This window comes from Drosophila suzukii (genome assembly GCF_043229965.1).
Source record: "Drosophila suzukii chromosome 2 unlocalized genomic scaffold, CBGP_Dsuzu_IsoJpt1.0 scf_2c, whole genome shotgun sequence".
Lineage (NCBI taxonomy): Eukaryota > Metazoa > Arthropoda > Insecta > Diptera > Drosophilidae > Drosophila > Drosophila suzukii.
The window spans coordinates 32904334-32917749 of NW_027255896.1; the positions used below are offsets into that span (position 1 = coordinate 32904334).

Consider the following 13416-nt stretch of genomic DNA (forward strand, 5'->3'; position numbering starts at 1 on the left):
AGCTAGGGCTTGACGGTCCTGAAGAGCAGCTTTGTCTTAAGTGGACTAGCGACGTGACCCAGAGCGAGTCCAAATCGAGAGTCGTTAGCGTTAGGGTTTCCGCTGAGGGTCGTCCGGAAGTAAAACACGGACTTAAAGGAGTGCGTACTGTAAACAACTTGGATCTTCCATTGCAAAGCATCGACGATCAGACACTCAAAGAACGTCAGCACTTGAGAACGGTTCCGATATCAACATACAAAGATGTGAGGGCTCAAATTATCATCGGACTAGACAACATTAAGATCAGTGTGCCGCTGGAGGTACGTCAAGCTGAGGATGACGATCTTATTGCCGTTCGATGTAAATTAGGATGGGCTGTATACGGCCGCCAAGGACCGGAAAATGACACGCCACCTCGTGTATTCCATATCTGCCACTGCGCAACAGTTTGCGGTATGCGGAAACTTGACGAAGCTATGAAGGCATTCTTCTCGCTGGAGTCATTCGGCGTGAGTGTTCCTATAAAACCGTTGCGATCAAAGGAGGACGAGCAGGCGCTAAAGATAATGGAGGCAACTACAAAGTACATTTCCAACGAAAGTCGCTGGGAGACTGGGTTGTTGTGGAAGTACGACAAAATCAATATGCCCGATTCGTACCCCATGGCTCTAAAAAGGCTCAAGTGCCTTGAGGCGAAAATGTTAAAAGATCCGAAGCTGAAAACGTTTTTGAGTAATACCATGCAGCACTACGAGGAAAAGAGATACATTCGCAAACTGGAAAAATGGGAGTTGTCAAACAGTCCACGTTCTTGGTATCTTCCGATATTCACGGTAACAAACCCTAACAAGAAGAAGACACGTCTGGTCTGGGACGCGGCAGCGCAAGTTGACGGCATATCACTAAACGACACTATTTTAAAAGGACCAGACATGTTGGTGTCCTTGATGGGAGTGCTGTTGCGCTTCAGAGAACGACCTATAGCGGTATCAGGCGATATACGGGAAATGTTTCATCAGATTAAAGTTTGCGCCCAAGACCAATATTCCCAGAAGTTCTTATGGCGAAATGGAGAAATTAATCGCCCACCGGATACATTCGTAATGCAGGTAATGACGTTCGGCGCTGCATGCTCGCCGTCACTCGCCAACTTTATATTGAGACGCAATGCAGAGAGATTTGGTGAAAGTCATCCAGAAGCCGTAAAAGCAATTTGCCGAAACACTTTCGTTGACGATTGGTTGGAGTCAGTTGATACAGAGGAGCAAATGGTTAAACTCGCGAATAATATTAAGAATATTCACGCGAAGGGTGGATTCGAGATGAGAAACTGGCTGTCAAACTCCAAGCGCGTCGTATGCTCTCTGAATGACGTTTATGAAGCGCCGCCTAAGTACCTTGGCACACACGATGAACTGCAGGAGAAAGTGTTAGGAATGTGGTGGCTGCCCGAGTCGGATATGCTAACGTTTGTCATCAAGCCTGAATTGCTGCAGAGGTCGTCAGCTGGCTCTCATACGAAGCGACGAGTGTTGAGTATCGTTATGTCCATTTTCGATCCACTCGGGCTTCTTGGATTTTTTAACGTGCGTGCCAAAATTATTCTACAAAATATTTGGAGGTCTGGTGTAAGCTGGGACGACGCAATCAAGGAACCGGATGAGATTGACTGGATGAAATGGCAAGCCTTACTGCCAAAACTGAGCCATCTGCGTATCCCTCGCTACATGTCATGCTCGAGTAATGTTAAGAGCCTGCAACTACATATGTTCGTTGATGCTAGTTTGGATGCCTACGCTGCGGTAGCATATTTGCGAGTTGATCTTGGAGACGAAATCCGATGCTCCTTGCTAGCATCGAAAACCAGAGTAGCACCTTTGAAACCTATATCGGTACCACGAATGGAATTAATGGCAGCGGTTTTGGGATTGCGCCTGGCCAAGTGTTTGGAGTCTGAGCTATCAAACGAAATTGAAAAACGTGTGTTCTGGACTGATGCTCAAGATGTTCTGTTCTGGATAAGATCCGACGCTCGTAAGTACCCGCAATTTGTAGCTTTACGAGTTGGAGAAATTCTTGAAGGCTCCGAAGTTGGTGAATGGCGCTGGGTATCCTCGGAACTAAATGTAGCGGACGATGGGACTAAATGGACAAAAGGTGTTGAGGTAAATAGTTCAATACGATGGTTCTCCGGACCGAATTATCTTTTGCAGGATGAGTCGAAGTGGCCACTCGGAAATGAAATGTCTAAAACCAGAGAATCTCAAGTATTGCACCACAAGGAGGAAATTAAGAAACAAATTTCGTCTTTAGCATGTGTTATGCCGGATCCACTACGTTTCAGCAAACTGGAGCGTCTGCGCGCTGCGCAAAAAAGAGTTTTAGACTTTCTACGCCTTCTTTCCGTGAAACCGCACGGACCTGAGCTGGAGAGATTGCTTTTGCTTAAGCGCGATGTTGAAATGGACACAATTTTCATACGGGCATGTCAAGAAGAGGAGTTTTTTGATGAAATTCGATGCCTAAAGGAAAATCGTTGCCTGACAAACCGGAAAAGCACAATATATAAATGCTCGCCGTACTTGGACCCCGTCGGAGTGCTTCGAATGCAAGGTCGAATCGATGCTATCGAAAATGTTGAAGTCAGCGTTAAGCGTCCTGTTATACTTTCGCGTCACCATAGAATTGCATACCTTATAGTAGAGTATCACCACCGGAAGTACCACCATCTGCATGCAGAAATAGTTGTCAACGAAATACGACAAAAGTATTGGATACCGGGCCTGCGAGCCCTTGTAATGGAAATCATCAATAAGTGTCCAGTGTGCTGCATCAGGCGAGCGCAACCCATTCCACCGATGATGGGAACTTTACCAAAGGAACGTCTATCGCCACATACACTGCCATTTACGTTTACTGGAGTAGACTACTTTGGACCGATTGAAGTTGCTGTAGGAAGGCGTCGCGAGAAGAGATGGGGAGTTTTATTTACTTGTCTAACAGTTCGCGCTGTTCATTTAGAATTGGTGCCATCTCTTTCAACGGATTCATTTTTACTGGCTCTAAAACTATTTACTGCGCGCAGAGGTGTGCCTCTTAAGTTGCTATCCGATAACGGAACAAATTTTCGGGGAGCCAGCAGAGTACTCGCGCAAGAGATCGAACGTATATCAACGTCAGCAGTGGAAAACAAGTATCCGGAGATGTCGTTTACCTTTATTCCTCCGGGATCGCCTCATATGGGCGGCAGCTGGGAGCGTATGGTGCGCTCTACAAAGTCAATCCTGACGGAAATTCTGTCTAACGTCGGACTGCGCGAGGAAGTATTGCGCGCTGCGTTGGCCGATGTCGAATGCACTTTAAACTCAAGACCGTTGACCTATATTCCGTTGGAATCGGAAAATTCGGAAGCCCTTACACCAAACCACTTCTTGGTTGGTAACTCCAGTGGTCTACGGGAACGCGGTGCGATTGAATCCAACGGATTAGGCTTGGCCAAACATTTCCGCATCGCTGGACAACTAGCATACCGTTTCTGGAGAAGATGGATTCGAGAGTATCTACCCACCCTGACGAGGCGTACAAAATGGTTTCAGCCAAACCCAGCTCCAATTTCCGTGAATGACGTGGTTCTTATTGTTGATGAAACAAGCAAGCGAAACTCCTGGCCTAAAGGGATCGTCGTGGATGTTCATCTGGCGAAGGATGGACAAGTTCGTAGCGGTGTTGTGCGTACACCGGGAGGACTCGTTACTCGCCCGGCAGTTAAACTGGCTAAATTGGACATCATAAGGATTGGTGATACTCAGCGTAGTAACGCAGAAGAATCACGAGGTGGGGAATGTTGCGAGGCTAATAAGAAGTTTTAGCCGCACGCTAACTGTCCAATTTCAAAAGTCGATTTATTTGAATTTAAAGTCTGTTAGTTTAAAAATACTGTTAAGTTGTTCAACACTGCTAGCCAGTGTCATCTCTATATTGTTAGTATTGGAAAACTTAGGAATGTAAGAAGAAGAAGAAAATGATGCTATGAGAAGTTGAAGAGCGGCAAACCACAAGTGTAAGGAAAAATGTTAATAATTTGATTAATTGTGAACTCATTTGAATTTGAATAAAGATTTCAGCTATCTGTATGCTGTGAACCAGAGCTTGAAATAAGTGGAAACCCTCTGGGACCGTGGGTGTCCCAACACCGATCATAGTAAATATAAGCATACTTCATAGGGATCTCTCTGTGTCATTTTTGGGAAAAGGGAGGTAAGCCGATCTATAGAGGAAATAAGTTTCTGTCTCGAACCCTGGCCACAGCGAAGTCGTTACGTCGTTACTTATTAGTGCTAGAAAATTATCACCCCTGTGTCTGGACCTCAAGGTTCTGTTCTACAATTCAACTCGTAAGCCCACTTGGACTTACGGCTCTCAGCTTTGGGGGAATGCAGGCAACAGCAACATTGATATTGTACAACCAAAAATATTGCGAGCAATCACAGGGGCACCCTGGTACGTGCGATACGATATCATCCACGGGGATCTTGGCATACCGCCGGTTAAAGATAAAATATCAAAACAGAAGTCCGCTTACCATAAGAAGCTTACACTGCACCCAAATAATCTCGCAGGAAATCTAATACGGGTCCCGAACAGAACCTGTCTACTTCGAAACGATCTACCATCCCAGGAATAATTATCAAAGGGATTTAGTCCACAGTCAGTCAATATGACTGTTAGTTAGTTTATATTTATTTTTTTAAAGATTTGAAACGCAAAGAATAAGTTTTTTTAAGATTTAAATGTCAAGCTAAAAAATTTGTTTTTTTATTAATATTGTGTGCTCTGTTGCTTTGGGCGGTTTGTGGGTTTAGTGTGGGCGTGGCAAACTTTTGTTGGGTCAATCCAGAGGTATTGACGAGACTTATGCATTTCAGTTAAAATTTTTTTCTAGGCGTTAGAGTAGGACAGACTAACATGGCTGTATCGACTCGGCTAGTCATGCTGATCAAGAATATATATACTTTATGGAGTCGGAAACGCTTCCTTCTAAATGTTGCACACTTTTCGTCGAATTAAATATACCCTTTTATTCTACGAGTAGCGGGTATAGTCACATATATTTTAAAATTCTGCTTTTTTCCTTAAAAATGGATTGCTTTGATGTTGATGTCAATTATTTTATATTGTTTAAGTTGTGCTGGCTCCACAACATTTTTGTTTTTTAGAGCAAACGATATGTGTTGATGAAACCAATATATACCAGTTTAAATTTTTTTTAGCACTAAGCCACAGTTTCTTGAGGTTCGTGGACGTTAGAGTGGGCGTGGCCTATTTGGGTGAAAATCTTGCTCTGCGTACGAAGCTAAGGAATCTTAATCTAAAATGCCGACTCTCTAGCTTTAATAGTTTCCAAAATACCAGCGGTCATACGTAAGATTTTTTTCAGTTTGTGGTCGGCTTATGGTGTATCTTATAAGTCAATCGATAGGTATTGACGAGAACAATACATTTCAGTTACAATTTGTGGGTGTCAGAGTGGGCATGGCATGTTCGTGAAACAAACTTGCGCTGCGTACAAAAATAAGGACTCTAAATCTGAAATCTCAAGTCACAGCTCTTATAGTTTCCAAAAGCACAGCGTTCACGTGGACAGAAGGACATGGCTAGACCGACTCGGATAGTGACGCTGATCCAGAATTTATATAATTTATTCGGCTAGTGATGCTGATCCAGAATTTATATAATTTATGAGGTGGGTGGGCCTTCGTTCTATTTGTTAAATACTTTTCCCAAACACAATATACTCTTTTACCTCACGAGTAACGGGTATAACTATCTTTTACCAAATAGGATGGAAAATTTAAATTTATTTTGGCAAATAACTCCTATAACACCAGTTTATAAAAAATAAATTTATGAAATACGCCTTCAAGGAAACCTTTGTTTTCCGGTAAGGTACGTCTCCCTGATTACGAAAAGGGCACCTTACATTTTTTCTATGGTACCAATTTTTTTAAAGTGTAAACAAAGTTTTTCGTACTTTTTTATTTTCTAACTCGAGTTCTGATAAACCGAATTCGGTCATCAAAGACTCATTTTACAGGTAATAGTAGTTATGCATAACCATTTTCATATATTTTTAGCAAGGAAATAGCAGGGAAACTGACGTTATGCATTAAAATTTTAAGTGCCCTCTTCTTAATCAGGAAGATGTACCTTACCGGAAAACAAAGGTTTCCTTGAAGGTGTATTTTATCGATTTTTTTTTTGTAAAGTGGTGTAATTGAAGTACAAAAAATAATATGTCCTCGTAAAGGTACATATACTTGTAGATATCGTTAATTGCAAAACGGTTGAATAATTGGATTACAGGGAGCCTAAATTGGTCTAGAAAAAAAAAAAACTTAAAAACTTAAATTTGCTGGCTGTAAGCTAGGGTAAAGGTTCTTTTTCTCACATTTCTTTTCTGTTAGTTTGTTATAGACTTACACATTGTTCAGACTGTCAAGGAAAGGGCAACCAATTTGTACGGCCACCGCCGAGTACCGAGTGTAGAGTTTTTGACTGAGCTGAAAGTTATATGCTCCATATTGCTGAATGTTAAAAAAAAGAGTTTCACGTCCACCCAGAACTACTTTGGAGTCGCTGCCACCGGCGATCATTTGGATGCCAGCTTCCACCGAGTCAATAAAAAATGTCTGAAGGCCACCGGGTTGCTGCTGCCGCATCAGGACGTTTAGCTGTTGAAAGAGTTCAGTCCCATTCTCCAGCATATCCAAGGAGCTGCTTTCCCTTTCCACATACAGCTGATAACCGTCGTGGATCATGGCTGCCTGCAGGTGCTGTAGCGTGTTGATGGGTGGCTCACGGGCGGGTCGTGCAAACTGGCTGGTCAATTGAGCCGAATATACATCAGCTAAAACATATGTTGCTGCTATCCAGTACACAATAGTCAGAAACTTGGCACGGTAGCCGTAATACAGTTCCTGACATGCTGTCGAAATAAAAGAGAGACAATGTTTATTAATATGGTAGCAATGTATATACGAAGCAATCGGATTTTAAAAAATTAAAACAAAATCACATATATATTGAGATAATTTTACATTTTAATTTACTAGCGTATTAATGTTGCAGAAAACGATATATATCAGTTTTTATATTATTTTTAAATTAACTCTGCCATCCTTCTTAAGGCAGTTATATTATACAGTACTTCGGTTTTTATCAAACTTAATTCGAATTTTTGAAATAATGGAAAATGCTAAATACAGAAGTGGAAAAGAATATGAGCAAGAACAACGAATCTATAATTATTGTCCTATTGTTTTCACATTAATTATCCGAACGTGACAGGACCATAACAGCTATAGGAGATTTACTAGTACGATGAAATTGGCTCGCGGCTGCGTTACCCGCTTACGCCGGCAGCGGTCTGGCAGCGGCAATGTACTTAGGAATCTTAGGGATCTATGCTCATACATAAGGCTGGTAACAGCTAGAGCGCAAGAGTCGTACATGCATGAATCGGCTGTTTGTGGGGTCAGGCCATAAGAATATACTGACACTTGCACTTTCATATGTTGGACTCTGAGGCGCATTTTGGGTGATCGTATTTCGGACCGGCACTTCAATTTAACGACCGGGTCTTATGTTTACGCAAGTGCATTGTAACACAATGTTGACATTAGTACAGTGGGTACTCGCTACACGTATATGCATACTTCATTATATTGCTACTGCATTCCACAGTTCGGCTGCCGTCAAAACACCCTTATGTTTTCATATTTTTTAAAAGGTGGCAACCCTACAAAAGTGTACCCAAAATAAACATGTTTAAGAAATTTATTTAAACCAAAAGTTTGTCCTTTATTTGACGACTAATTTGAGTTCTCAGTACCCAAAATTACGCTAACCTTTCATGCCTTAATAATAATAATAATAAACGATAAGTTGGTGCATTGTTTGTGGAAAAAAAAGCCAAAAGTCTCATTATTTTTCACACACATATATTTGTTTACATGTAGGATTAACAGCTCATTTTCGACAGATCAGATGTTCTGTTAAATTCCATATTTTATAAGCATGGCCAAATGTTGAAGCAAGAAAATGCTAGAATAAGGAGTAGAGATAGAGTTTCAGCAGAGGAAGGTCGTGTGTGTCTTAAGTGAAAAAATCTGTGCGAACTTAACAATATAACTAAATTACACAATAAGGTGAAAAGCTGTGTAAATGTATCAGAGAATATACTGGTGAGTTATTATTTAAACTATTAACTAACGGAAGCCTTTCTCTACAATTTTTGGGGCTCATCCCGAAACAATCCACAAACGTGCCAATTGAATGCGACCATCAAGTTTTTGTGCTAAAAATCCATTGATCGCAGTTTAATAAAGAAACTAGACGAATAAACTTAGAAATTAGATCACTAAAGTAATTACGAGAAAGACAGACTAAAAACAATCAAGAGGAGCTGAAAATTTTCATATTACGCAATTCCCTTTTCGCCTATTTATTTGATTGTTTTTATCCCAGCGCTACACGCATAAAGCATACTTATAAATTAAGGCGCTAGTCACAAGTGTAAAATTGGAAAGTTGAACTTAAAGTTGAACTTATATGCTCTAAGGAACTGATTTTGTTGGTCTGCTTGCTAAGAGATTCGTGCGGCTAGCTCATAAGATTGTGTGTTCGTCCCACCAAATTTATATGACGTGACTGCCCCGTAGATCAGGAAGAAAACACAGGGTTCGAATGGTAACAGTAGGTTTTATTCTCGTGTTATTAATACAGCGGGTGTGTGGCTGGGCTAGCCCCGGTATTTCTCGCTCTGGTTCCACAGACTGCTGATGTTCCTCGTCCTGGCCTGTCGACGCGTTGACTTCTCGGGATGTCTCGGATGCTTATAGTGGCCGCCTCTGCGCGCTTGCCGACGCGCGGCTTCGGGGTCGCTTGTTGCGCTTTGGACTCGCAGAGAGTTCGGCCTCGCAGGCTTAGGGAAGCGTCACCGTTCTCAGACTAGGGTGAACAAGCCTTGCTCTCCAGGCCAACGCCTTTCGAGGCAATACCTGTCCCTTGCTCTGTCCCGGAAGGACCCGCTAGGTTCTTTCTCTGACCGCGCTGACAGTCAAGGCTAACACCAGGAAGCTGCCTAGCAGTTCACTTTGCTTTACGAATAGCGCAGACGAACGTTCCACCCGTCTTCACCCTAATGCTTGACGTCCGCGACACTCCTGCGCTCATGGGAACGTGGCTGCCGGTGATGTCTGCTGGCGTCGCTGCCGATGTCCTCTGCGCTGTTTCCTGTCTTGCCGCTGGGCTTCTCCAGGACAACGCCTCTTGAATGCCTCAACGGGTCGATTGCTCGCCCTTCCTGACTATTAGCTTGGCGTTTCTGGCACTCGGGGTTTTAGGCAGTTTCTGTTCGGAAACTTCGCCGGTAATCGCAGGGCTCTCCAGGCCAACGCCTCTTGAAACCACCGCTCATCCTTCACGCCAGGTCCTGCTTGGTCGGGCAAGGTACGCTGGGTCCTAGACAACTTTCCTACCCGAGCTCACGATTCCTCGTCGAAGGCCTCTTTCGCTCTCCACTCCGGGTCCGAAGCCCGTGACTCCCATTTGACCCACTTGTCCCTTAGGCACAGCTTTCAACCGATGTTCTCCCCACTGCTGCCGTCCCGCTGGTGGCACTTCTTCTCCCGGCACGGCAGAGTCCAAAGTCCGATGGAGTTCCGTTATCCCCTTTTGCACACGGTACTCTTGCACTGCCCGCAAAGTCTCCACTCTTTCATTATCCGCTCCTTGATCTCCAAACTCTCTCATACTCCATCCTTGGTCTCTAAACTCTGTTTTTCTTCATCCTTGGTCTTCGAACTTTCTTGTTATCCAGCTTTGGTCTCCAAACTCTCTTGTTCTCCCACATTGGTCTCCAAACTCTCTTCTTCTCCAACCGCTCCTCTCCGCTCCCTTACTACGCGAATTTCTGCCGACTCCCGCGGAGCTCCCTCTTCGCTCCCTCGACGCTTTTAACTCAATTGAGTTTCTACAGCTGTGATCATCCTCCTCGTTTCAACTTCAAATCTCCCACGCCGATATTTTACATGTCTCCACTGGGACATCGGTGCTCATCGGCTATCGATCCCCAGCTCATTGCGGCGTCCCACTCCTTTTTATGGTTCCTCCGTTTGGTGACATTAACCGTGCGTGATCGATGATTCATCGACTATCGATACCGACGGTGAACCGTTGCCACCTGCTCGCTGCGATATTTACACCTTTTGCCGATATTTCCAGTTTGCGTGTCCAGAGCCAATCGATCGCTTATCGAGACGCCCCCTTCCCTGGCTCATGGTGATTTTGCAACTTTCGATCTGACCGCACAGCTTCTGTCTGATTTGTCTTTTCCATTTTATTCTCTCAGCTCCCTCTTGCTTATGCCGTTCGTTGTTCTTAACCCCAAGTACAATGGCCCGTTTGCAGCAGGGCTTTTCTGCCCGTGGTGAGTTGCACTTTTGGTTGAACCGGCATTTACTTCTCTTCGATCGATGCTTGTCGGTTACCATGAATGCGCCTCTTGTGTAGTCGCACGCACTTCATGTCTAAAAAAAAAAAGGTTCGTAGCGGACCAGATCTCCGGAGTGCCTCTTGGGAATATTATCAGATCGGAATTCTTTGCTGCAGTAGGAACATTTCATCTTTTTTTTTTTTTTTATTCACTTAATCTAATCAGTTTTTAAAAAATAGTACAATACTTAGTCTAAGGGTTGCTTAAGGCAAGAAATAATTTCGTTCTTTTTATTTTTTTGATATTAATATTGAGGGTGGTGATGTTGCTAGCTCAAAATCCGATCCGGTAGGTCGTGAGGGTGGTGTCTTTTTAGTCTTCTTTTGACTCGGTTGCTTGTTTCAGCGCTGTTTATAGCAGCGGTACCAAGTTTTCTGGTTAGGCTGTTGGGGTGCTCATTTAGCATTTCCATATATTTTCGAGAAAGTTCCTGCAGCTTGTCTTCAAGTTTGGGCACATTGAGATCCCGTTCGATGTCTCTGGTTCTCATAAACCACGAAGCTCCAGAGATCCTTCGAAGTGTTTTCGCTTGCAAAGCCCGGATTTTGTTGAGGTTGGTTTTTGCAGCGATGAAGAGCGAAGACTGGGCGCTAGTATGAACTTATAGACTTGAACCTTACAGCCAAGTGCGAGCTTGTTGCGTGGTGCGAGAAGCCAAGCCATTCGAGCAACTTTGGTCCTGAAGGAGTGTTGGATACAAGTAATGTGCCTGCCAAAAGTGAGTTTTTTGTCCAAAGTGACACCGAGGTACTTGTATGGAGGAAGGGCTCTGATTGGACTTTCGTTGAGGCTGACTCCAGGGCAACTACTTCGGCGGTTGGAGAACGTTACATTGGCACTGTTTGTGCCAAACCGAAGTAGACACTTCCGGGTCACACCGCGTGACAAGGGGGTAATGAGCACTTGTCGCTGGCACGGGGACGCTTTGCTGGCAGGGCGATCGCGTCGCGGCAATGGTAACGATGGTTACTGCGATGCCGGACCACAGGCGATGCGGAACTGCGCTGAGGTTGAACTAACGTGGTTAGCTGCTAGTTGAGATGGTGTATTACGAGCCCTATTCCCGGAGGTGGAAAGTAGAGCCGCGGAGTTACGAGTGGTGTTGATAACTGATTTGGTACATGTTTATATACTACTAGGAACATAGAAGTTTAGTGTAATGGTTAGTGAAGTAAGCTATATTCTAAAGTAGGTAGGTAGGTCAGGGAGTTTTGATTGTGGTAGCAGTTTGTGTAGTTGGCTTGGCAGACACTGCAAAATGTGCTGACTGCATTGACGGGTCAGTGTGCCGTTGAGTCGGTGAGACGGTGAGTTAGTGAGACATATAATATGCTGATCAGCAATTGTCATAAGCAGTGGGTGCTACTGAGCGCCTGGTACTGCTCCCAACTTGGCTATTGCTTGATTTGTTGGGTGTAGTCATGTTGAGCACCTTTGGGTACGAACAGCCACATTTGTCCGCGCTTACACGAATGTTCCAGTTCATGGCCCATTGGTGAAATGCGTCCAGATACTCTTGTAATGCAAATGTGGCAGCCAAGATACTTTTGCATTTTGTCAGGACGGCAGTGTCGTCGGCGTAGGTCGCAATTAGCACGTCTTGTTCCCCAGCTTCAGTGATTGGAGTTTGTGTAGGCATATCTGAAGCATAAATTGAACAAAGAGTAGGGTCGAGGACGCTACCTTAAAATTTAAAATTTAAAATTTAAAATTTAAAATTTAAAATTTAAAATTTAAAATTTAAAATTTAAAATTTAAAATTTAAAATTTAAAATTTAAAATTTAAAATTTAAAATTTAAAATTTAAAATTTAAAATTTAAAATTTAAAATTTAAAATTTAAAATTTAAAATTTAAAATTTAAAATTTAAAATTTAAAATTTAAAATTTAAAATTTAAAATTTAAAATTTAAAATTTAAAATTTAAAATTTAAAATTTAAAATTTAAAATTTAAAATTTAAAATTTAAAATTTAAAATTTAAAATTTAAAATTTAAAATTTAAAATTTAAAATTTAAAAGAAATAAATAAATGCAGACTGAATCATACCCGCAAAATGACACGAATACTTACAAATACAGACATATTGAATTATGTGCTTTAACGGTTCAACCCATATATTACTGGGCAGAGAAATATTGAAAAAAGGACAATTTAAAATTATTTCCCTCAGTTAATAGCTTGCTTGAGGAGACATCTTAAAATTTTTGTATAATTTTGAAGTTACAACCATTGTAAATTTTGTTTAGTACTTAAAAGGCTCATAAATTGTTATTGTTTAATTATTTGTTAAATTTTATTGTTTGGGGTTCATTGGTTGGCGGATTTTTTCAACTACAAACACTATCTACGAAGCTTGGTAAAACTTTCAGCACTCTAATGCCATTAAAAGCATTTTTGGCCGCGCTTCCATACAAGCGGAACCACTGTGCAGTGTTTTAAAAACTATTTAGCTCGTTGCAAGACCCAGTTTACACTGAATCCAAAACAGTTTTATAATTTTGTTAAAACAAAGCGTAAATCGTCAAGTTACCCATTACCAAAGCTCGGCTCCAAGATCTTCATATAGACATATGCAGGCTTATGTATATGTATGTATGTGTATATATGTAGTGGTATAAGAACGACGGCGACAAAGATAAGTAAAGAGCGCTGCACGTGCCGTCGTACACCTATGCCCCTATTCCCCCGTTGGAAGAGGTAAGGTTGCAACAATCTCGGAATCGACGAGCAGAACGGCTAGTTTGGTGACAGCTCTCTTGATCAGACCCGTAGCTGTACGGACCATAGCTACTCGGATGACTCCGTGCCCGCCGGGTATGACTTGCTGGATGCACCCAGGCTGCCATCTCAAGGGTGGAACGTTGTCCTCCTTCAGCA

General features: G+C 42.5%; 2 protein-coding genes across 3 annotated transcripts in view; one reads left to right on the forward strand and one right to left on the reverse strand.

Moving 5' to 3' along the window:
* Window positions 1-3851, forward strand: part of LOC136116588 (uncharacterized) — a 5592-nt gene extending 1741 nt beyond the window's left edge. Inside the window, exon 1 of the mRNA XM_070998646.1 lies at window positions 1-3851. This exon is cut by the window's left edge and continues 1741 nt beyond it. Coding sequence (XP_070854747.1) covers window positions 1-3851 — 3851 coding nt within the window.
* A 2418-nt stretch (window positions 3852-6269) lies between these two features.
* Ir40a (Ionotropic receptor 40a) overlaps window positions 6270-13416 on the reverse strand; it is a 146681-nt gene continuing 139534 nt past the window's right edge. For both annotated transcript variants that reach the window (XM_070998209.1, XM_070998208.1), the window contains exon 5: window positions 6270-6967. In XM_070998209.1, the coding sequence (XP_070854310.1) occupies window positions 6459-6967 (509 nt within the window). In that variant the 3' untranslated portion in view covers window positions 6270-6458. The remainder of the gene's footprint in view (window positions 6968-13416) is intronic.